This window comes from Castor canadensis, chromosome 1 (genome assembly GCF_047511655.1).
Source record: "Castor canadensis chromosome 1, mCasCan1.hap1v2, whole genome shotgun sequence".
In the NCBI taxonomy this organism is placed as follows: Eukaryota; Metazoa; Chordata; class Mammalia; order Rodentia; family Castoridae; genus Castor; species Castor canadensis.
This window is the reverse complement of record NC_133386.1, coordinates 145,229,601-145,256,120: the sequence shown is the minus strand read 5'-3', so window position 1 is coordinate 145,256,120 and position 26,520 is coordinate 145,229,601. Positions and strand designations below refer to the sequence as shown.

The 26,520-nt window shown below is 36.7% G+C and overlaps 1 protein-coding gene across 1 annotated transcript; it reads right to left on the bottom strand.

Moving 5' to 3' along the window:
- Window positions 1-1,039: 1,039 nt before the first annotated feature.
- Window positions 1,040-26,520, bottom strand: Nlrp14 (NLR family pyrin domain containing 14). Its single transcript, XM_074066989.1, has 11 exons — window positions 26,129-26,520; window positions 25,394-25,471; window positions 21,606-23,199; window positions 19,948-20,118; window positions 17,301-17,468; window positions 12,912-13,082; window positions 12,276-12,446; window positions 10,289-10,459; window positions 7,857-8,027; window positions 1,824-1,994; window positions 1,040-1,223 (listed from the first exon to the last, which is right to left on the bottom strand). Exons 1-11 carry the CDS (start codon window positions 26,418-26,420, stop codon window positions 1,088-1,090), a joined length of 3,294 nt encoding a protein of 1,097 aa, XP_073923090.1. The 5' UTR covers window positions 26,421-26,520; the 3' UTR covers window positions 1,040-1,087.

Sequence of the window (26,520 nt, the reverse complement as noted above, 5' to 3'; positions counted from 1 at the left end):
TGTCCACATCTGCATACTGACCCGTGGCTATTTTACCAGTGTGATATTGTGTCCTGTTTTCTGGCACACAGTTCCAAAATGTTTGGGAGTTCTGAAGTGATCTTTATTCTACTGAGATGACTGGCAATTCCTGGATTGCCTTGGGAATAGTCTCGTGGCCACAAGCACCAACCATGGGATTAGAAGAAAGGTGGAACCTTTAGCCCCAGCTCTGACAAGTGCAGAGGGTGTTTGTATTATCCTCACATGCCCAACTCTTGTAAATACTCTTTGTAACAAAAGGGTCAACATAAGTGAGCTCTCTGAGCTACTGTGAAAATTATCAAACCCAAAAAGGGGTTGCAGGAACCCCAGTTTATAGCCAATTAGCACAGCTCATAACTTGGGACTTGCCACTGGCACCTGAAGTGGGGTACAGTCTTGTGGAATTGAACTGCCAATCTATGGGATCTGGTGCTATCTGCAAGTAGATAAGTGTCAGAACTGAATTACAGGACACTCAGCTGATATCAAATTGTTTGGTGTGAGAATGATCTACATTTTGGTGACCAGGAGAGTGAGTGTTGACTCTAAGAGGAGTTTGCTTTTCCCTTTAACCAGCTAAAAGAGAGAGAAAAGAAAATTGATAGAATTTGGGGTACAGTAAGGAAAGCCACAATTTTTTAAAAACTATTCCCATCAAGGATTAACCTCCCTTGAATATGGACTAGCCTAGATTGTTTTCACCAATGTGCTAGAGCAAGGCTTGTTAATTAAGCTATGGCCCTGGGATTGGGAAGGAAAACAAGGCACTTGGATCTTCTCAGGTCCCATTCTCAAGTTTCATTTTTGGGCTTCTCCTATATGAGTTCTTAAGCTCTGTATCAAATTAAAAACACCTTACACTTCTCAAAGAGCTTTGTGGTTTTCATTTTATTTTATTCTCTCACCCCATGTGTTAAGTAAAATGGGTGTTTTTATAAACTAAACTATACCTAAAGATGTTAAGTGCAGTATCTCTGGGTATAGAGTAAGCCAAAAACCCAAGACCTTTTCATGCTGAGGTTTTACTGACTTTATTTTTTAGAGGAGTATCAGGTTTTTTCAATCAGAAATACCGCCACCAGGACGCATCTTCATTATTGTGATCACTATTAAATGGCTTAATGACTAAGTGTGGGTTGCTAACTTCCACAGCTTCCAGCAGCTTCTGGGCTTCCTTGTCAAATGACTCTTTGTGCAACCTGAGAAAACAAAAGAACCTCTTTGTTCCTGAACTATTTCCCCCTAGCCTTCTACTTTCTCTTTTAAATATAGTGAAACAATGAAAAAAAAAAAAAAACCTGTTAAAGTAGTCAATTTAACATGAATAGTGAGTAGGAATGGTAACAGAGAGACAGTAAAGGAGATACAAAGGAGAATGGAATATAGAAGAGAAAGAAGTAGATTAAAATTAAAGTTCCTCCAAGAGCCCTTTTCTATCAAAGCAAAAATAATTCTAATACACTTATGCCAGACACTGTTACAAGTACTTAGCAATCCTCACACTAACACTGTAAGACAGCTATCATTTCATCCATTTACAGATAAGGAAACCAAAACCCAGAGATTTTCCTTAATCCATTCCCCTCTAGCCTAATAAGAGGCAGGGCCAGATTTTGGGTAGTCTGGCTCCAGAGTGCTTAACTCTTAAGCACTATTCCATATTGTCCTTCAAAATTCAGTGTTCTGGGCTATCCAAAGATTCACAATCAGGTTGATTCTGAGGCCTGTAAATAAATGAGTGGGTCCCTAACTCTGTTATTATAGAAAATACTCTTCCAGAGAAGCCATTGATGACTTACCCTAGAACTTGTAGTTTACATTCTGGAGACCTTAAGACTTCACATAACCTCCTGATTCCTTTAGACCCCACGTTATTCTGTGTCAGGTTCATTTTTATCAGTCTTTGGTTGCTGAGAAGAGAAGAGGAAAGATCCTCACAAGAGAGAGACGTCAAACCACAGTATTCCAACCTGTACAGAGGAGAGACACAAGATGAAAATAACTATCCTATTGCACAAAGCAAGCACATAAGAAATCTGTGAGCCAGGAGTGGAGGATAACTCCAGAAACTTGAATGAACACAGAGTAAACTGACAGACTGTAGATATTTAGATACCTAAATTGGCCAGAATGAAATTATGTGTTTCTAGGTGAACATATCACTTCCTGAATGATGGATTACAAGTTCATAGCTACAATCCAGGTAATAACCACAAGTGTACTATCAAATAATATGAAGCAGTTGAATTGCTGAATCAAAGAGCACTAAAAATATATCATCATAAGTAGATTTTAGAAAGTTGGTACTGAGTATTTAAAAAGCAAGGAATATAATGAGGTCTCTTGGCATGGTGCCAGGTATGCTAATAAAAACAAACTTTATAAGGATAGTCAAAATTCTATGGCATATTTTAAACTCATTAAAGTCAGTTGCCTGTAGGTGGAAAGAAGAATGGCCAATGGAGATAAATTAACCACTTAACCAAGCAATCAGTCAAGAGCCAATCATACTATAATACTGGAAATATAAACTTAATCTCAGTACCTGATATTCCCCCAGCCTAGTAATTTGAGTTTAATTCTCACGTTTTGTTTAACTAGCCACTGAATAATTGAATGCATATATAGGTGCTGAGTATATAAAACTTTAAAAAGTTGCTGTCCACATGGAACTCACAATGTAGGTAGGAGAGCTAGTCGGGCAAATTTTGACACTAGGCACATAAATATCAAAATATACCTTAGGGCAAAAGCATTGTAAGAAAGAAAATTCATCAGGAAACATAATCACTTTAAGTTTGCAGTCACTAATAACATTCCAAAATCTGGAAAGCAAAAACTAACAGAACTAAAGTGAAAGACACTAATCTAGTACTATAATAGAGATATTAACATAATAGCCAACATAATAAACTGAATTATATGGCAAAAAAGCACTAAAATTGTAGCTTGGCCAACAGAATTTAGAATCTTAATTAACTGATATAGAAAACAGTATGTTAATCTGTTTTGTGTTGCTATAAAAGAATGCCCAATGCTGGGTAACAAAGAAAAGAGGTTTATTAAGCTCATAGTTTGGAGGTCCATGAGCACATGACCTGATGAAGGCTTTCTGCTATATCACAACATGGCAGATGCATACTGGTAGGAATACCAAGAGGAAGAAATCACATAAGGAAGCCAGAGGAAATACTCAGAGGTCAGACTTGATATTTTTATAACCCATTTGAGGGAACCAAGATCTATGAAGAACTACATTAATTTCTTCTAAGGATGATGTGCCCAATGACATAATTACCTCCTACTAGATCCTACCTCTTGGAAGTTCAACTCCCTCGACCCTGCCACAGTGGGAACCAAGCTTCCAGCACATGAACCTCTGAGGGACACATTCAAATAATATCCAAACCATAGTACATCTTGCAACCAACAGCTTTTCATATTTTTCTTGGCAGGACTGGATTTGTACTCAGGGGTGCCTACCACTTGAGCACCATACCTCTGGCCCTTTTCACTCTGGTTATTTTGGAGATAGGGTCTCTTTTTTTTGCCTAGGACACAATTTTCCTATTTTATGCTTCCCACAGTTGCTGCGATGACAAGATCCTGCCACCCCAGGCAGAGATGGAGTCTCAAGAACTTTTTTGCCTGCTCCTGGCCTGGAACCAGGATCTTCCCAATCTCAGACTCCAAAGTAGCTAGGATTACAGGTGTGAGCCACCATTACCTGGGTTTATATTCTTTTCCAGTGCACTATGAACATATAAAAACTGACTACATAGCCACAAAGCAAATGCCAACAAATTTCAAAAAATTACAATCACACACAGTATGTTCTGAAACCACAATGCTATAAATTAAATACAAAAAACAGTATGATATATTTGATATATTGTAAGAACTTTTATAAATGCCAGAGTGTACCTCCACCCAGCACAATTTTAAAAAACTTAATTTAGGTGCACATTTTTAAATAACCCATGTGCTGAAGAAAAGATGTAAGAGATGTATAATTTTTTAGATTAAAAACACAGTACATATAAAGACTTGTAGGATGAAATTAATTGACTTGAAGAGACATCATAACCTTAAATGCCTGTCTTGGAAAACAAAAAAGGAAAAATGTATTATCTAAGCATCCAACAGAAAAACTTAGAAAAAGAATGATAAATGTAAAATACAAGAAATATTTTTAAATTAATGAAATAGAAAGTATACATATAAAGGCATCAGTGTTATATTCCTTGGAAAAAATAAAGTATAAAAAGGCTCAAATTGCCAATATTAGGACTGAGAAAAGTGATGCTATAGATGATTTAGCAATTAAGCAAATAAAAATATTACAAACTTTCCAATAAATTGTATAGTTTAGATAAAATGAATCTAAAATGTAACTTACCAAAAAGCACTAAATAAAATCTGAGCATATGATTACTTTAAAAATTGAATCAGGGGTGAGGGGGGTAGGTGGCCCAAATAATGTATATACATGTAAGTAAATAAAAATGATAAAATAAAATTAAAATAAAAAATTGAATTGGAAGTCAAAATAACCTACACACAAAGAAAACTAAAGAGCTTCAGCAGAAATTTTTGCAAAATTGAAGGAATAATTATAGCCTTACAAATTTCTCCCAGGATACTGAAGAAGGAATGGTTCCTGAACTCATTTTATGAGATTACTGTATTTTAGATACAAAAGCTTCTGAGGACTACACAAAAAAAATGATAACCTAGTATCTATTATGAGCAAACATGTTTAAACAATCATATTAACAAAATGAATCACACCATGTACCTAAGAGATATCATGAGCAAGTAGGTTTTAGCCAAAAAACGTAAGTTATTTAATAAATCAACATAATTCACCAAATATGGCAAATTTCTTATGCTCAACATCTTTGATTTTAAAAGAAAAACTTCCAAAGTTAGATATAGGAGGGAATTTCCTTATATTGATAAACATGTGAACTATTGAAATATTGTTTTAGACAGTGGGAACAGAAGCTCACTATCCCCAACATATTAATTTCACATACATTAACAGATACTAAGTCAATAAAAAGAAAAAAATCCATAAAGACAGAAAAGGAAAAACCAACTATAATTCCCAAATGACTGCATACCTAGAAGATCTGGAAGAATCTATCACTATTTAAAGTCAACAAGAGAACTGACAGGGTACTGGATATGAAATCAATGTACAAAACCCAACTGTGTTTCTGTATAACCCATGCTGGGCATGGGTTACATTCTTATAATCCTAGCACTTGGGAGGCTAAGGCAGGTGGATCAAGATCAGCCTAGACTACACAATGAAACCTTGTCTCAAAAAAATAGACATGAAAATATTAAAATGTAGCAAGGACTTCAAAATAAACAACAAAATATAAGGTCAAGCAAGAGATTCACTGATAGATTTAATGTAATTTCAGTCAAGATGCCAATAGGTAGAATGGGGCAGGTACATGTATAACTTGATAATCTGACTTTTAAAATTTTGGAAATGTAAAGGGGAAAAAAAGCCAAAATTATATTGAAGCATAATATAGATGTCAGGGCTTATTACAGAGCTATGTGAATGAAGACAGTGCATTATGGGGACTGGAGAATCACAATAGGCTAATAGAAAAGAATAGAAAACCTAGTAGCTGATTCATCTTCCTGTGAAAAACATGACTAATAAGAAAGGTATCCCTGCCAAGCAGTAAGAAGAGAAAAAAATTCAGTAAATTTTGCTGGAAAAATTGAGTCTATAGGAAAAATATTAAAACAGACTTTACCTCCAATCATATTTTTAAAAGATTAAAAACTCCAAAGCTTCATAACTTGTCTTTGATATTTTAGATATAAGAAGTAGAATATGAAATACAGTGTGTGGGAGACAGAGTCTATTGTAAAGACATTTTGTCTACTACCCACTGGGCTGAGTTGGTGCAGGTTCAGATGACTGGACGGTAAGTAAAGACAGCCACTGGGATGGGACTTCAGGGAAGAGCAACAATAGTACTTGGGGAAGGAACACCTTAGAATTAATCTGGGAGGTCAGAGTTGGGAAAATAATGCTGTCATATTCTCCCCTAGAACCCTCCTAGTATATTGCAGACTGGCAAAACTATGTGGTCTGTAAGTCGAACAGCAGCTGTGGCTAGCAATCTGATCCCTGGTTTGTCATGTCCATTCACATTCAATGTAAACATTCTCATGTGAACACAGCAGATACTGAACTAGTCTCCTGTGCCTCAAAGCCCATAATGGGAACCTCCATGAGTACCCTCAATCATGTATGTACAACATGCACTTCATATCAATGAATCAAAATTATAAGCTTGTCCTGATGCCTGAACAGTCTTGGGTTATACCATGTATACCCAATGAGGCTGTACCTACCAGCATGACTGCCCACTGGGCTTAACCAAATCAGTATAATGGTGGCTTCTTTGGGTTACATGTTTGTATGGTTGAACAGTGATCACTGAATGTCTCTTTTTTGGGAATGTCAGTGGCTGTTGAACAATCTTTTGTCTCCCATTTATTGTCACTGACACCAAAGGTAAGGCCATTCTTAATTCCCTTATATGGCTTGTAATGGATAAGAGACATATAAGTCTTTCTCGAGACTCAGCTGACACAGTCCAGAACCCTAAAGGCATGGTTGAAGTCAATACTACAAGTTTGCCTCATCCTGTGCTTAGAGTCTTATTAAACATCACCATAATTCAGAAACATATGCCATTAATTGAACAGATTTTGTACCAGTTTCTCAAAGAGTGGCCAACAGAGTGACATATTCACATGAAAATTCACCAGAAGTTGAGACTGTACTACGTAGAAACAAAAGGTGAATGTTGTTAGGAAATATTCTTTCATGGGTCTTTTACTGCCTTACATTTTACTAACAAAAATGCAAGGCTCTGACAACTTTTTTCTTGGGGCAATCCCCTAGAGTTGTGTTTGTAAGGAGCTACCTTTAGGAAAAAAGTAACATCTCCCTGTGGGACAATGAGCAGACTTATTGCTTAATATACAATGGCACATGCAGGTATCCATCCAGACTCTCCATGACAGTCCTGTGAGACTTGGGGACAAAGAGGGATAACACAAACATACTAATGCTCATGTTTTTGCTAAGTTATAAGTAATAAAATCCTTTGTCTGATAGGAGTCTTGCATTTCCTGTCAGCATTCATGAAACAGTAACAGGTGAAGTTACTAGGTTATAACAGTTATGAAATAAGAATATGTAATAAAAATATATAGTCAGTGGAAACAGAACAGCAGCACTTTCTTATAAGAGTCAGGGACGATTTCTCTGGGAGACCAAATACCTAAAGTCTGAAATATATCATTGAATCTAGGTTTCCAACACATAAAGCACAATTGACTCAGAAGCGATTAATTCATATTGGATAGGTGAAAATGTACTAGCCATAATCAGTTTAAGATTAAGTAAAACTCAAAATAAAGTTGAACTTATGAAGTACCCAGAATCTCCTAGACAGATGATACAGTATTTTACAGATAAGGGTGATTAGTAAAGTCTTCAATAAGAAAAAAATCAAGAATAGAATATCTGAAAGATGATAGGACAGGGAAGACCCAAATGATCAACTTGATATAGTTCTGTCCAAGGCACTAAGAGGACTAAGAAATATGGCTTCCATACTAAAGAACATGCAATATATTGATCTGTATATTTGAAATTCAGATTCTTATTTCCCAGAGGAACTTACAGTCTAGCCCATTTTTTTTGTTCTCTTAACATATACAAAACTTCCATCTATACTAGCATCAAATTAGCTATCATTTTCATAATGGAAAATTGATCTCACCCAAGCCTCTGGATGCTACAGTTTGGATGTCTCAAAGCATTACACAGAATTTGTACTCCTTCATCCTGTATGTTGTTGTTCCCAAGGTCTAGGCTCTGCAGGTTTGGGTTGTTCAAAATAGCAGAAGCCAGATCCAGACAACATGCACTAGTGAGAACACAGCCCATCAATCTGTAAGAAATACAAAAGAGAAGTCAGCCCTGCAGTTGTAGGAAGAAACAAACTAAGCCTCACAAGAGTTGACCAGGCATTTTGAATCTCTTTTCTATCTACCATAGGATGCACATGGGAAAGTCTAATTACTGGCAGAAACAGATGGAATTTCTTAATCAGCAGAAGAAACCAGTGGTTAAAACTTTTTTTCCCCCCAACAAATAAGCTGTTACCTATAAAACTTTCAAAGTCAGGTGTATAAATACATTCTAACAATACTTTAAAAACTGAATATAAGCTTTTTCAGGTCTCTATGATTTCTATTTTAATATACTTTTGCAATACAAACCTTTCTAGGATTCCATCTCAAAGAGTTATCTTCAAACAAGGTACACATAGAAAGATATTCTTCCAGCTCCTTTGTGTGGCATTCAAGAGAATTCATAACCTGCCTCCATGCTTTTCCTCCACCCTATTTTCTAACCTTATATATGCATTTTTCTCCAACTCTACCACATCTGTTGCTATTCCCTTTTAATCTTCTTTCATTGTGCCTATTGTATTCCCATGAGGCAAAATTCTCTATCTTTCAAGCCTCAAGTCACTGTCTCTACTGTGAAGTCCTACTCCTTGCTCTATAAGGCTTTTGCCATACCATACCAATATATGGAATATATAATTGGCTTTATATTTATTTTTCTGTCATCAGCATTTTGATACTTGAGGATGAAAGCATCTCTCAATGACCTTTAGTCACTCAGTCTCTAGCTCCTATTTGTTCTACTAGCATGGACTGCTTAGAGACTATGAAGGTAGCTAAAAGCACAAACCTATCTATGTTTATCAGTGAAAAGGCTGGCAGAGCAAAAATCTTGAGCACATAGGGCATTTAGAAATTAGATTTCTGTAGTGGAAATGGAGGCATTAGATTTAATAATAGTTTCCATTAAGTACAACTTTACATTCTGGTTGAATAATGATCAAGGATTTCAAAGAATCATCTAGTAACCTATATCATATACATTTTCCTGAAGGACATGCAAGTGCATATTGTACTGAAGAATTCAGTGACCTTTAGTGTTTACAGATGTCACAATAAACTATTAAACTCATTTGGAAGTCTGGTTATTGTTTCCTTGCTCTGAAAAATACCTTTGATAAGCAACTTGAAAAGGAGGAAATGTTTATTTTGGCTCATGGTTTCAGATGTTCAGCACATGATCACTTGGTTCCACTGTTTCTGGGCCTGAAGTGAGGCAGGACATCATGGTGGATGGGTGTGGAACAGAAAAACTGCTTGCTACTTCATAGCAGCCAGGAAGCAGAAAAAGTGAGAAAGGGGCAGTGAACAAAATACACTCTTCAAAGGGATACCTCCAGTAATCTATTTCCTCACCTTCTAATGTTTCCATCACCTCCCTACAGCACTACTAACTAGAACTAAGTTATCAACACATGAGCCTTGGTGGCACATTCTGTATCTAAACTACAGTAGTTATCATGATCCAGTGCAGTGAAAACAATCACTTTTTGGTATACTAAGTGCTGGAATTAATACTTCTAAAGAATAAATACTGGGTCTACCTTAATGACTTACTCATACCAGTCCCACGGGAAGCACTAGTGGGAAAGTGACCTAAGGCTGCTAAGCGGCACCTCTAACTTGCTCCACTCTAGCCACAATACTTAAATACTAATATCCTAAGTTCATACAAGATGATTTAAGTATTCAAATGTATTTCTGAAATGATATATCAAGAGAAAGGAAATTGCAGTCATGCCTACACGACAGTCACAATGACATACACAGGGCATGCATATGTATGTGTACTCACTGACAAAGAACATAGGAATAAAAACCATTTCTTGTAAAAGTAAACTATAGGATATATTTTTAAGTCCCCTTCCCAGTTTCTTTGAACATTGACCTAATTAGAAACCTAGATTAAATATAAACTTGAAATAAAAACTAGTAGAGCAATTTCAGCTTTGCGAATATAAAGTAGAGGACAAACAGACTCACTAGGGCACGACCAAGGAAAAGAAAAATGGCTTTTGTTCAGCCTGATGCCACTGAATACCCCTAACTGAGGGAAACTAATTATAATTACTAGAGAATTCTTTTAATCTGACATAGTTCCCCATTCTCAGACAGAATGACAGAATCTGCTCTATATTCTTTCTCTGATACTTATGTCTCAGCCTTTTTCATACTTTGTCTTTCATCACAGATAGTCTACAAATAAAAATTATCCAAAGTCAAATTACAGAAAACCTACTCCAAATCCTGAAGACTACAGCTTGTTTGTCGAAAAACGTCACAAAGACGACGTGCTCCATCATCTTGAAGCCAGTTTGATCCCAGATCCAAATGTGTCAGGCTCTTGTTGTGTAGAAGAGAAGTTGCAAGATATTCACTGCTAACTGAAGTGAAATGGCAACTCCTCAGCCTACAGGAAAGACAATAGGAGGGAAGATGGAACCATTGCTCTACTGCCCTGAGATGTATGTCTTTGAAAAGGTTTCATATTATGATCCCCATCTACTTCACAATACTCTATATCATATCAGACACCCTCATTGCCAGCCCATTTGATATGGAACACTTAGGACTATATCTAATTGATTCCAAACTGGATTCACATTCTTTATAGTTTGTCTTACTATAAATCAAATGTTAACCTCTTTACATTGTACATACAGTACTCTGCTGCATAAGTAGCTACGTGGAATAGAGGAGCAGGCAGAGGGATTAGGAGTAGTAAGATAAGTGGTATTTTCTATTAGTAAGGAAAAGATATTGTGCCATTAATGATTTTTGTACAACAGACATCATACATGGGGGGAAACAGTATAACCCTTATGGTAAAATTTGGAGTAATTTAACATGTAAATGTTAAAAATTAAACTATAGGGGGAGGTGGCATAAACAAGCTATACACATGTAAGTAAGTGTAAAAACGATAAAATAAAAGGAGAAAAAAATTAAACTATAAGGATTATGAGAGATGATTTCAGTGGGCTTTTTTTGAAAGGCAGGCATTTCCAGTTATGATAAAACTTCTAGAAGACATGAAGCATGATTAGACTTCACATAAAGTTTAAAATTCTATATTCTGAAAATAAGCATAAAGGAAGTTGGAAATAAAACATGCTAGGAAAATAATTTGTAATATATAAAAATAATGTGCTATATTAATCACACAGAACAGAAAATATCCAGAAACAGCCTATGAAGAAGTAATTCCTAAAATATAAAAAGACAAAAACATTTGAAAAGATGCTCAACATTCAGTTACTTTAAAACTTATTTTTCAGCTATTTAATACTGATTATTTAATATTTCTCAACTCTTTATCCAGTGGGATAAAATGCAAGTCCTTAGACTGCTGCAGGGAAGAGATAAGCTATCTGGAAGGCAATTTAACCATATTTGATAAAAACACTAACTTATGAGTTTTACATCTAGGAAATTATCTAGCAAAAATGAACAAAGATCACACTGTGATCTAGCCATACAATGGAATGTTTTATTTCTGTTTAATGGTATTTGTATATCAGACTATACAGTTGGATAGCTGGAAGACTTTAGTTCTCAATTCATTTTCTTGTGAGACCTTAGACAAGATGCTGCATTTTCTTTCTAAGCCTCATGTTCCTGACCTGTGCAGTGAGGCACCAAGAACACAGGTAGCCAATTTGGTACCATACTATTATGTAGATTAAACCAATTTAGCACAGGGTCCAAAATAGGGTGACACAATGAATGGGAGTTATTAATACTATTACCATTGATGGTCATTGTAGGGAAAAATCAAGAGACAGAATTTGTTCCAAATAGGTCTCAGTCTACCTTAGTCTTTTTGGTGTTGCTGGAGCAGAATAAGACTGAAATTTATTTTTAAAAAAACTAATGTATTTCTTACAGTTCTGAAGTCCAAGGTTGAGGTGCTGGGCCTGCTGAGGGCCTTTTTGCTACATTATTCCACAGTAAGAAGCAGAAGGGCAAGTGTGTACAAGAGAGAAGGGGAAAGGGTTGAACTCATTCTTTTATTAGGAAGTCACTACTGTGATAACCTACTCCTGAGGATGGCAGTAATTCATTGACTCATAACCTTATCACCTCTTAAAGGTCTCACCTCTCAACACTGCTGCTTTGTAGATTAGGATTCCAACACATGAACCCTGGGAGGTACATGTGAACTATAGCATCACTTTAAATATATTTTAAAATATGCATTATATTGGAAAGATGAAAACACTTACACAAGGCTCTGTACAGTACACTGTGGATGTTTCAAGGCATCACTTATAAGTTTTATTCCACCATCTCCCAAGACATTGTCTGCCAAGCATAAATGTGTCAGCCTCTCATTGCTGATGAGAGCCACAGAAAGATCCTCACAAGCAGCTTCTGTGAGGCCACAGCTTTCTAAGCTGAAGGAGAAACACAGATGGAAAGGGATTCATCAATTCCCAAAGTTCATGCCCCTCTTCTTCACAAGGAAATTAGCTGATGCTTACAACTCCTATACCTCTGCTGTAAAACAAACCTCAAACCTACTTAAATTGTGAATTCCATTGCAGCTGTGTATAGGATAGGATGAAATAAACATAGAAGCCTAGAAAAGAATGAAAATAAGGTCAATAAGTAGTGTTTAAGAGTATAAGAGGAAGGTACAGTTGGGAGTACAACCCAGTGATAGAGTGGTAGGGTGTGTTTAGCATGTTTAAGGTCCTGGGTTTAATTCCCAGTACCAAATGAAAAAAAAAAAAAAAAAAGGTAGAGGAACAAATGGAGGATACATGCAGAATTCATCTAGGACTGAAAAATGAGCCTGTTATTGTCAAGACCCAAACATTTTTCCCCATTCAAATCAATTTATAAACAAATTGACTCACGACATTCTCTCTAGGCAACACTTTGGATGGCCTAAGGCCTCACACAACAACTTCACTCCATCATCCAAAAGATTATTGGTCGATAGATTCAAAAATACCAAGCTCTGGCTTTTGATGAGAGCCTTAGATATATTTAGACAACAAACTGCAGTTAGGTCACAGGATTCCAACCTGGAAAATACAGAAAAACAGGAATGACATACCCCAGAAAAGGATAACCTCCATTCATCCAAATTGTGGGGATCTCTCAGTTTTTGAGACCTTGCCTAAAAACCCAGCTTCCCTACATACAACAAGTTATTTAATAAATGCTTAAGGCTCTGAGAGTTAAGTAGGGGAAGAGCAGAAGCTTGTCTCTACCATTCTTATCTCCCAATTCCCTAAGAAAACACATGTGAAAGCATTTTTAAATCCCTGAAGTGGAGAAAGGAGGAAGACAGAAGGACATCCGTGAAGGCAACTAAAGGTCATAGAGTCATAAATGATACAATTCACATACATTTCATGAAAACATTAGTTTAAAGTTGCATCAGCCTAGAATGCAATGAACCAAAATTAAGATCTTAAGATTTTATGCAATAGTAAGGTTAAGAAAACAAAAACCAGGTATTATATATTGACAAAAATTAAGTATGTAGAAATAAGGCTAAGTGACTGTATTCATGTTGCCATGATTAAAATTTTCCAAGTGTCCAAAATTATAAAATATCTAATCCCTATAATTCCAGATTAAGTTAATATTCTTGGAACTTTATGATAGAAGTAGGCTAAATGTATTGCCTTATATAAGGTTAATTGTCGAAACCTTTTGATTTGATAATCCAAGCATTTGGGGGAACCTATTATAATCACCAGTTAAAACAGGCATTTATTGCAAATTTCTGGACATACCTATGCATGAAATAAGATATATCTCGTTATAAAGGAGAAAATACAAATGGTACCAAAAACTTTAAAAGTGTTTTTAACTATAACCCATTTGTTCATAATCTATTTTGCTCTTATCCTTTTCATATTGTGTTTCTCAAGATTCTTTTACTTAGCATTAAGGAATTTCAGCTACAGAGCACCCTAAATCAACATGATTGAAATATAGGCCTCAAGTGTAAAATGTTCTCTCTTTTGCAGCTGGAAAGAAAACCAGATTGTTTTACTTTCATTATAACAAAGAAATCTTCCAACTGTACTTTAGAAATTACTGCTATGCACAAGGGAGGGGTGAGGATAGGTAAGACACCTAAAAAACTAGCTAGCATTTGTTGCCCTTAACGCAGAGAAACTAAAGCAGATACCTTAAAGCAACTGAGACCAATAGGAAAAGGGGAACAGGTACTAGAGAAAAGGTTAGATCAAAAAGAATTAACCTAGAAGGTAACACCCACGCACAGGAAATCAATGTGAGTCAATGCCCTTTATAGCTATCCTTATCTCAACCAGCAAAACCCCTTGTTCCTTCCTATTATTGCTTATACTCTCTCTACAACAAAATTAGAAATAAGGGCAAAATAGTTTCTGCTGGGTATTGAGGGGGTAGAGGGGAGAGGGAGGGGGCGGAGTGGGTGGTAAGGGAGGGGATGGGGGCAGGGGGGAGAAATGAACCAAGCCTTGTATGCACATATGAATAATAAAAGAAAAATGAAAAAAAAAAAAAAAGAAATTACTGCTATGTATTGTAAAGCCTTAACTACTAAGTTTGGAATTTTTATTGTCATTTAATAATGTATCATTCTTATAACATCCAAATAAATTCAATTCCTAAATTTAAGGAATAGTGAAAATATTTTGAGAAATCAGAAAAAAAGATAATTGGCATTCTCATATGCATAAGGTAATAAAAAATATCTCTGTGCTATGGTTTGGATATGGTTTCTCTCCTCCAAAACTTATGTTGGAGTTTTGTTGCCATTGTGAGGTATTAAGAGTATGGAAACTTAATCTGACTGTGTGTTTAGAAGTGAGCTCTTCGGGAGGTGACTAGGATTAGATAAGGTCATTAAGGTAGGTGAATATTCGTGACTGACCTGAAGGTATACACACATGTGCCCTATTTCTTGCCAGGTAGTGGCTGTGTACTACCTGGGAACTCTTAGCAGGAAGGATGTTACCAGATACAGCCCCACAACCTTGCCCCTCCAGAGGCATGAGACAAAACAAATTTTTTTTGATAGTGCTGAGGTTTGAACTCAGGGCCTCACACTTGCTAGGCAGGTGCTCTACCTACCACTTAAAACACTCACCAGCCCTCTTTTGTGTTGGGTATTTGAGATATGATCTCGTGCACTATTTCGCCAGACTGGCCTTGAACCACAATCCTCCTGACCTCTGCCTCCTGAGTAGCTAGGTTTACAGACATAAGCCACCAGTACCTATCACAACCTCTCCAAAATTAACCCTGTCTGTAATTATTAGGAACGGAAAACAGAGTAAGATATTCTGTTTCCTGTTTTCCTAGAGTTTTAATGTATTATATCTTATATCTTAATATAAATGAGAAGTCAATCAAAAGGAAAGCTGGGAGTTGAGGATTTGGACTCCAAACTGATCACTAAATATGAACCAGAAAAACAGGGAAATAGATTCACTCATAGCTTATGTTTAGGGTCTTCTGGGGGTTAATATGCCTAAGTATTTTTAAAATTTTTTTGTGGTGCTAGGCAAGCACTCTATGACTTGAGTAGGTCTCAGACCCTCCCTGAAAAACAAAGCAGAAAGTTGCTGCAGGCCAGGCCTCTCTTGCAAGCCCAACAGTTTAAACTCCAATACCATTTAAAAAAAAAAAAAAAAAAAAAAACCCTTCCCCCCCACACACACACACACACGTTAAGTTGGGTGTGGTGCTGCAATTCTGTAATCCCAACTACAGTAGATCAAGATCCTGAGGCTTGCCCTGGGGGTGTGTGGGAGGGACAATGAAACAAAAACACAAGATCCTATAAAAAAAAAATCACTAAAGTAAAAAAAGGGCTAGGGTTGTGACTCAAGTTGTAGAGTACCTGCCTTGCAAGTGCAAGGCTGAGTTTAAATCATGGTACTGTTAATTAAGAGGGGAGTGAAGAGGAGAGAGGGAGGGGGAGGCAGGGGGGAGGGGAGGAGAGAGGACAAGGGAGAGAAAGAGGATGAGGGGGAGGGAGAGAGCGCAAGAGAAAGAGGAGAGCGTGAGAGAAAGAGAGCACGAGAGAAAGAGAGCGCGAGAGAAAGAGAGAGAGGAGACAGACAGGAGGACAGAGAGGGAGAGAGGAGACAGACAGAGGGACAGAGAGGGAGAGGAGGGAAACAGCAGGACAGAGAGGGAGAGGAGAGAGAAGGAGAGAGAAGGAGAGAGAAGGAGAGAGGAGAGAAGAAATAAAAAGGGAAAGAAAAAAAATTACAATTTGTTCTTCATGCTAGTCAAATTAAGATAGCAAAAATCAGTACATAGTCTTACATTCCGTTATTTCTGTTTTAAAACTTAGAGTTTAGAGCAGGCATGGTAGCACGAACCTATAATCCCAGCCCTCGGGATGCTAAGGCAGGAGAACTGAGAGTTCAAGGCCAGCCTGGGCTACATAGTGAGACTGTCTCAAAGAAAAGTTAAGAGTTTATACCTTTAAATGATACTCATTTAAGCCTAGTCACTTATTTCTCCAGTGCCTGCATTACACTTTGCTTCCCACAAATAAGACCTACCTTGGCTGTTTATGCATCAAGGTTCAGTTTTGACTCCCTGAACTGAGTTCAGGAATTACCAAACTTCTAAGATAAAACCTTCTGTAATGACTTTTTTCTGTTTTGTCAAACTGATTTAACTGACTTTTATTGGAAAAAAAGGATCTTTAACAAAGCTATCAGACACTGTGGTGACCAAATGACTACGAATCCTCACATTCATAAGGAAAATCAACTAGAAGATCACCACCGAGATCAATGGTACATGCCAGCAACCAAGCACCTTGACAGTTGACAGTTGCCACACTGTTCTTTCTCAACCTTCTGGGCTCATTGCTGAATTGCAGTTACAAGTTGAGGGGGATTTATCATCACAAATCAAGTAAAACTGAGCCTGACCCAGCATCGCTGCCTGTTACAAATGCATTCTTTTCAATGAGTTCAAAGATACAATGAATACATCCCAATGCTGAAATATGAAAAATGTTAAATGTTTATAAATTCTTGGTCTGCTTTCATTTTTTCCATATTTAGGAGATGAAGACATAGAATTATACAATGAAAAGTCTTCAGTGGGGAATAAGGGGAGTGAAAAGTTCTATCAGGAGGAATATCAGCCTGACTACTGATCCCTCCAATTTTATCTCTAAAGTAGATTTTTAAGGTACCTCTATGAACAAGTCTAGGCTACAAGAGTCTATTAGACAGATGCAAGTATAAACTAACAAAAACCTCAAGACTTACCTCAGATTCTGCAGTTTACACTCTGGGTGTTTCAAGGCTTCACATAAGGATTTTACTCCATTATCCCCTATGCAACTCCCTTTCAGGTCAAGATGCATCAGATTCTGGTTGTGAGGCAAAAAACTAAAGACAGCCTGATAATTATCAGGGAAAGAGACGAATGTCAACCTTCAGAAGAAAAATATTCAGAGGGGTTACAAAATCATCTCTATCTCTGGTTATAGCATCCCTGTCTTTTCACATGTAAGTCTTGGATAGTTTGTGAATATTCTCTTATCTTACCCTTATCCGACTCTGGCTTTCTCATAGTCCAGGTCATGCTATAAATCCAAGTTTCAGGATATTGCTTAAAAATGCAATTAAGTTACAACTTAGATTTCAATTTATATCCTGACAACTCATATTCCCAATCTTTTTGACCTTAAAGGAAAAGCTGATAACATCAGGAAATGCACAGAGGAGCCTCTGAACTTTTAGGAATGATTATCAAAATGATCAAGAACATTTCAAATACTGCAACTAAAACATGAATTCACAATAATTAAGTTCTCTACATAATCCAAAATAAGTACATAGATGACCTCAACTATTTGATGTGCATCATTAACAAAATACATTGTTGCAAATATGCTGTCATCTTGTGACTTTTGATGGGTACAGAGAGGCAGTTCTAAGAGTAAGAAATAAATCTTCCAATGTTTCTCATCTCCTAATTACACCAATATTAGACATATCTGATTCGATAGTGCTTCTGCTGGCCCTAAATTTTCAGTCTCATTAACAGTTCAAAACCTCCCTTTGTAATACCACCACCCCTCTCTGCCCACTACCCACTCTCTTCCTCTAGTCCTTGTTCCCCTAGGCAAGTACCCACATGAAAATTAAATTTCACCCACTTATATCACTAACCATCCTCAGCTGAAGGCACTTTGTAAATATAAATTGGAAGCACAGTCTCACTTGCAAGGTGGCAAAGACAGACTTGTCTCCATGATGTCATCCCTCTGAGTGACCCTTGTATTCTCAAAGTGGAAGCCATTTGACCCAAAAGAAGGCACTTGATTGTAATATTTGAATTGGTGACATTCAGTGAAGGGACAACCTGGGGAAGATGCTCAGGGCTAGGTAAAAGGAATTTCCAGGAACCTCTTAATTGTAACATATATCCAATGTTCTCATCCCATCTATCTGTAAGACCAGAATCAACTTAGTTATTTGAAATCTATGATCAGAACTCAATAAAACCACTGAGATTCTGAGGAAAGTATTTGGTGAGAAGCCTGTCTCCCCCTAAAAGAACATTTTCAGTGATAATGGAAACAAGAAACTATTATTTGTTCTGCATTCAATACATATTCCTAAGTACCAAATAGACCTTGAGCACATGATAGATAATGAACATAGAAGTAGAAACAGTTCCTTGGAGAGCCAATAAAAGGACAAGTAGCTATGCAAACAAGTATACTTTAAAAAGTGAGGGTATCTAGGATTAAATTAAGATAAAAATTTTAAGAGACTGACAACAGTAAATGTTATAGAGCATGAGCAGTTGTTGAGACATTCATATTTTTTTGGTGGAACTATGAAGTGGTACAATCACTTGCCAAACTAGCATATTCTTAAGACATACATTTATGAACTAGTCATCTCAGTGCCAAGTATTAACGAAAGATGAAAATTATATCACAGAAAGACTAATGTTCATAGCCTTATTCATAAAAGTTAAAAATTGGAAAACCCTCCCGGGATCTATTGAGAGAAAAAATTGTATATCCATACAATGACCTGTTGATCAGCAATAAAAAGAAACTTACAACACACAACAAAGATAACTTAAACATTTTGTTGACTAAAAGGCAGACAAAAATATGTACTGTATTATTCAACCTAAATGATTTCCAAGTCTCTTCTTGGAAAGAGTCTGTGATGGCAGAGATTAGAAAATGATTACTTCTGGGATTGGGTGGCATGAGAAGAATGAACAAGGAAGCTTTCTGAGATGAAAATCTTTTTGTCTTGTTTTGGTTGTTGATCCAGTTGTTTACACTTGTCATTAAACTTGTCACATTTAATATTTATGCATTTTATAGAATATAAAGTATTTAATAGGAAAAAGTTTAAGAAAATAGTAAGTTCCACAACATGTCTTTGAAAGTGCTTTTCTGACTTGCCTAGAGTATCTTAGCTCTGTGTTTACCATCTAGAAAATTCATAACCGTGACCTCGTGGCGCAACGGCAGCGCGTCTGACTCCAGAAAATTCATAACCAAGTCTCAAAAACCTACAGCAACAGATACTGCACTCATGGACTCTTTCCCGGAACAAGTTAGTTATGCTCCTGTATCCTCAGAAGTTTTCCCTGTTCACATTCTTATGAGTATTTTGTTTAATGATGGGATATGTTCTGAACAATGCATCATTAGGCAATTTCAACATTGTGTAAACATGATAGACTACTTACACAAAAATGGCTATAAGGACACTAGGCACAGAATCTTATGGGACCACCATCAAGTCTTGTTGACTAAAATGTCCTTATGTGTTTCATGACTTTCTGTTTACTAATGGTTTCCCCTAACAAGTAAGAGTGGAAGGTGGAATAACAATAAAAAAAAAAACCCATTAAAATTTCTAATGCCAGACTTACAGTAGTTTTTGTAGTTTACACTTTGGATTTATTAGTTCTTGATGAAAAATCTTCATTGCTAATTCATTAAGGTTGCTGTGACACAGCTCTAGTTCTTTCAAGTGTTCATTTCTATGAAGCACTGTACAGAGTTCTTGCCAACAATGAGTAATGTGATAAACATCCTTTTTCCTATATAATTTAAAAAATAAAAGATCAGTAAATCTACTTCAGGCCAGACAACTCTCAAAGAATAGGGGTAAAAACAAAAGTTACCTTGCACATATTGCTCAATATGTGCAACAATAACATGTTACTCAATATTGGTTCCTATATCTTAACTAAATTGTAATGACTTTAGTGATACTACAGAATGGTGATCTACCTACCACTTGAAGTATTAAATTTTTGAAGAAAGAATCATTCAAACATTCACCCATTTCCTACATACAAAATGGTGAGTGAGACAAAAATAGAAGCTCACAATCTAATTATTTTGAATAAGACAACTAAGGTCACCTACAATATCCCTTTAAAGCACTGGGCTCTCAAATACTTTTATTTTAGCAACAAAGTCAATCCTAGCCACAGATAACTCTACAACATAAATAAGGGATGTTACATGAGGTCACTCAGGTTCTTCTTAAGTAAAACTGAAAAATTATCTACCTCATAGGAGAGCTAAAGTCTAAATGAGTCAAAAGACTCAGGTCAGGTATGTAATAAGCACTCAGTAAATGTTAACTTCTTAATCTAGTTATTTTTCTAGGTAAATCTTTTTGAATCTTAGTTTCAGAATCTTAAAAATGGAGTATGTATATTACAGTTATGTTGCCATCAGAATTAAATTGGAAAATATGTGAAGTATCTGATTATATAATTTTATCACATTTTAGTTAAATCTGGAACTGAATTCTATAGTTCAATTCTTCCTCCAGATTTACGTGGACAGAGAAAAGCCAACTTGATGAAAGGGATGAGATAAACTACACGGCATACATATTCTATATATTTTATATGTATTCTATATAAAATGCAGAAAGTTCATTCTTCTACATTTCCTGGTAGTGACTTCTAACCTCTGCAAGTCTCCAGATAAAGATTAAAGAACTGAGACCTTTCATAAACTACAAAACAAGGCCCACCTTTGTCTAGGCAAGTTGTCTAGGCAATGGCAAGTTGAGCTAGGTCAGCAGAGTAGGGGAGGGGGGGAAGGTGGGATTAGAGGGTGGAGGAGATAAGACAAATATATTGGCTATGTACACCAGCTTCAGCAAAAGGTTTCTGATCCTTTATTCTTCTGGAGGGGGTTGTTTTTAAAAATTTACTTACTATGATAGACACAAGTTTATGCTTTGCACCATAATTTTCCTTAAGGACTAAAGCATTCATTCCCCTCGAGTTGCTGAGAATTTTGACAGCAGAGAGCTCTCAGCCCAGTCCCTCCTCTAGAATTGCCTTTAGGCCAGGAAAGCTTTCTCGGGCAAGTTTTTTGCCTATTGCTTACCAGCAGCCATGACTAGTCAATAAGGGGTTTAAAAGCCTGGCCTCCTTGCCACAGATGACTCAACAAATATCCCAACACTGGGACCTTGGCAAAGTATCTCTCTCCGCTCATAAAATCTACTTCCCTTACTCCCCCAGAAGTTAATTCCAGGAAACTGCCCAGATATACTTACCCAGGTTTAGCTGTGGGGCTGGAACTGAACATCTTTTTAAATACTCCAGTAATAGATAGTTTCATGGTTCTCAAACATTGGCTGTGTTTAAGGCAGAAGGAAGACACAAGCAAATGTATTTCTTCACAAATATTAATGACAACCTTTGGGAAATATTGCATTGCCTGGGTTACAAATGCTTCATCTTGAGTCTCATAAAGGTAATGAAACAAGTCCAGAAGTCCCAGCTGTGATGGTGCAGAGTCACTGTTCCCTAATGTTTCCATCCACTGAAGTAACTCCCATTTTATCTCTGGAGATATTTTATAGTTAAAAGTTTCCTCCAGTTGTTTTACTGTATCTTCATTCAAAAGGCCAAACAAAAAGCACTTCATCTGTGTCAAATGGGGGTATTGATAACTTTTGCTTTCAAGTAACAGCTTCAAGCTTTCAAAAGACTGGACAGAATGGTCTCTGGCTTCCCAATCGACTTTCAACATATAAAACATAGCTGCAAAATATTCCTGAATGTGGAGGTGGGTGAACACATAGCAGTTTTCATACTCTGTGTCCTTTTGAAGAATATTCATGTCCAGAAACGTTGAGATATCGATTTTGGTTAACTCATGTTTTCTGAGATTGTCCTTGTAAAGCACATGTGTCATGGTCCACACACCATTGGCAGCCAAGCGGCATAGGCTCCTCAGCTGGGCTTCGTTAGGTAGACTAGAAGAACATCCATCTACTCGTGAAAATAAGTTTGAGATATAGCATGTAAACAGAGATGTGGTTGTTTGGCAGATCATTGTGATATTGCTGCCCTTCTCCATTTGCTGCTGCAGACAAGTACAAACAATCCAGCACACCAGGGGGATTTGGCACATTCTAAAAAGCATCTCATTGTTTCTTATTGAACTGAGTGCTCTCATGGCCCATGATTTGTCTTCAAAAAACTGATAAATATACTCCCTTCTTGCATCCTCAGACATTCCTAGTAGCTTTACATAACGCTGGCTCTTCAACAAAGGCTTTAGTCTCTTAGAAGCTGTGAGTCTCGTTGTCACCAATAAGGACGACTCAGGAAGCATCACCTTCCTCAGCAAACTACTCATGAGGAAGGACACTGGGTGTACCAGTGTCCAGTCATCACACAGTGCAAACTCAGGTTCCTCGAAGGCAAAGTTCAGTTCATCAAAACTATCGATAATAAAAAGGAGACTACTTGGCTGGGATAGAATCCGCTCAATGGGAATTTCTGTGATAGGCCAGTCCTTTGATATTAACTGGGCAAAGGTGCTCTCTTTCATTTGGCTAATTTCTCTCCCATTGAGATAAAAAACATGGGCAAACCTCTGCTGATAGAGACTGCCCTTTGCCCAGTCTAACATTGCCTTTCTCATCAACGTTGTTTTCCCAACTCCAGCAGCTCCCTGAAGCACCACTGTCCGTGGCTGCTTATCAGTTTTGACATCCACATCAAACAAATGTTCCAAGAGTTTTCGCTCTTCCTGAGTCACTCCATGATGGAAATCTGCAGGCTTTCTGAGCAAAGAGTTCTTATCCCACACGATGCAAAATTTTTCCTTTATTTTCATTCTATATCCTGTTCCATCACCTAAGTCAATTAGAATGAAGGAGGGGGGAAAAATAGACACAATCAATACAAATTCTATTCATTTCCATCATAAGAATATAGGGCTTTAATATAGGCTGAAATCAAAGTTGGCTTAGCCTTTAGAAGAATGCACAAATAAGAATATTCCTGTAGATTTAAAACTTGCATTAGAAGCAGTTAAAATAAAACAGCCAGAATTAATGCCAAAAAATTGTGACGGAATATAAAAATTAGACTTGCTCTAGAAATTTCTTTGTACTTTTCCACTATCAAAGAAAAACATATGGAGAATAGAGTATCATCCAGATAAAAAATAGACATACGGTTATTAACCAGGGAAGACTCTAATACTTGAACCAACAGATTCAAATAATCTCCTTTACATAAGTATGGAGTTAGTAGAAATGAATATTGAAGAAAAGCCTAGATATTTATGAAGAGAGGAAAAAACTCAAGTGTCCAAGTAGAATGCAAATATAGTTTTATCTTTATCTGGTGAAGTCTAATTCCTCCTTCAGGTCTCTATTTAAAATGATACCATCTTAGGGAAGTTTTCTCTGAACCTCAGTTCTAGAATAGTTCTCCCTCCCATATGTTCTCAATACTCTGTACTTTTCATTCACAGCATATATCACAAGCTTTACTATCTACTTACTTTTTAAAGAAATTATTTACTTAGACCTATATCACTATTACATCATTATATGCTCAGAGTCTAGCACATTTTCTTGTGCACGAGAAATACCAAATATATTTGTTGAGTTAAAAAAGAGAGTGCAACCATGTAATTGAATACTATGAAATGTTTGAATAAAATAAACCACAAATAAATACAAAAAAAGTCAATTACATAGCTAAAAAGGAAATCAAGCTTCAGAGAACTATGTACACTATGACCCTGTCCTACAAAAGGTAAATAAACTTTAAATTTTTCAAAACCTATAGGATATGCACAAAAATGTTAGTACTGTTTTTTTTGTTTTGCTTTTTTCTTCAAGACAGGGTCATGCTGTGTAGCCCAGATTGGCCTGCTTCAGTCTCTTGAGTGCCAATTTACAGGTGTGTTATTTCAAAATTGCAGGACTGGAGATAGGAAATGGAAAGAGTGTGAACCTCACTTTATGGTAGTTTTACAATACTTGAATCCATTAAAAATATACTTTTGAAAGCATATTTTACTTGTGTGAAGTTGAACAAAGATATTAATAAACACATTAGCCAAAAATCTTTTAAAAACCATGATTAGCCAGGTAGAAGGGAAGGGAACACTATCAACCAACTCCTATGAAGAAACGGTAGCAGTTGGTGCTCAGAGGGAGGAGAATCAGTAAGTTACTGTTCATATTTTCTAATTTGTGCTTTCCGAAGGTTCTATACTAAGTACAGTTTACCTTTACCACAGATTGCCAAATAATATGGAGGTATTTAGCTAATTGTGTGCAAATCTCTGCATGTGAGAGAACTACACATTGGGTTTGAAATAATAAAACTTTAGTCTTTTCTCATACCACAAAAATCAACTTCCTTCTGGTGAATTATAAAGTAAGGTCAGAGTGGGAAGTTATATTCACGGTCACATAAAACTGTAAGTGATTTGTATTTATTAGTGCTTGGAATGAAGTAGGTTCTCAATTATTTCTTCAATAATGTGTTCCTTTAGAAAGCAGAATAGCTGGATTAAGAATAAACACTCATCACTTGGACCAGTTTTGTTTTCGTTATATTCCATTTATAAAAGGGATTCAAAACAAAGTAAGGGAAATGAAATGGTATTGAACTAGGACTGAGAAGGCCTGTTCTAAAGGTATTTTATGTGCACTAGGTAGCTACCACTTTGGAACTCAATTACTGTACCATCTCTAAAGGAAGGGAAATACATGTGATAAGCTGAAATGGTCCCGGCCAAGTCAGGGATGTTTTAATCCACAAAACATTAACATGGAAGGATATACCTTATTCAGACTTCAACTTGTAACTGGACATTTCCAAATACTGCTTTCTTGAGGCCTTGAGTCAACATGGCCCTGATACTGACTGATGATAGAGAGCCAGTTTTATTGACTTCTCCTGAATAATAATTCAGGAGACAGGTGGGGTATTAGAAAAAAGTTAAGTTGAACAATCATCCCTTGGGAGCTAAATTGCCCATCATGCTTCAAAAGCTCAGATCCTGACAAAAGGCCCATCTACTCACCCATCACTGCCTCCTGATCTCTTTGTGCTTCCACCTCCATGGCCTTAGCATTCTCTGGTTTCATGGTCTGGGCTGCCCCTGCAACAGGTTCCAACAGAATCATGAGATTTACGGAAAACAGAGCTTTGGTGATGACCAGAACAGAAGTCAGCATTTTTCTCAGGGGGCCAATTCTACAACCATCTAGATTTAAGAAAACTAGAGCCAACAGAGCCTTATGTTCCACTAGCTTTGTTAAGGAAAGAAGTGATGTGGTACAAATAACACTGGAGTAGAACTCTTGCCATTCCCTACCCTGTAACTCTGGGACACGTGTCACAAAATTTCAGTTTCCATGGCTTCCCTGATCTTTACCTAGGATTGACTAAAAATATTGGCTTGGCTTTGTCCTTTAGTAATTTTTACCCAATTACTCATATTTCAGCAAATATATTAAATCATTAGGGATGCCTCAAGATTTAGTCTATACTATTTGCAGTTTAGGTAAAGGTACACATTACATAGGATAATTCCTATCAATTAATTCCTTAAATCATTTTAAGAGGTACAAGGTAGGCGAATTAAAACCCTCAAAATCCTGCTGTTTCTTCAGTGTTCCTCAATTGATCCAACAAGTTCACCATGTATAAGACCACCATAGAGTTTGTGACCCTCAGAATGGTTTAATCCCTAAGTCCTTTTTACAGAATCATTCAGTGGGTTCCAAGAAACACTTCCTTCCCTAGTCTCACTCACATTTGATCTCTGCTTTTGCTCTCACACACAGATCCTTCAGGTTCATCTTGCCAAAGATCTTGAGTGTCACATTCCAGGCCTGCTCTCCTGGATAATATTGGTTCATCAAGTTGGCCAGTTCTTCCCGCTTGGCCTTCTTCACTGCAGTCCAGGGGATTGGGCAGTGCCCAGGTTCCACAGTTTCCTTTAGGAGTAACTTGAATTTATTTAATTCATCATTATTTAGCTCTTCCAAATACAATAGCAGCCCAAAATCAGAAAAGAAGGAAAATGACAATGATGAATCTTCCATCTTGTCCACAAGTCAGGATTCAAACTTCATGGGGAAAAATAATTTAAGAAAACAGAGTGAGACTTATGGAAATGAAATAGCTCTAGAAATATAGATTAAT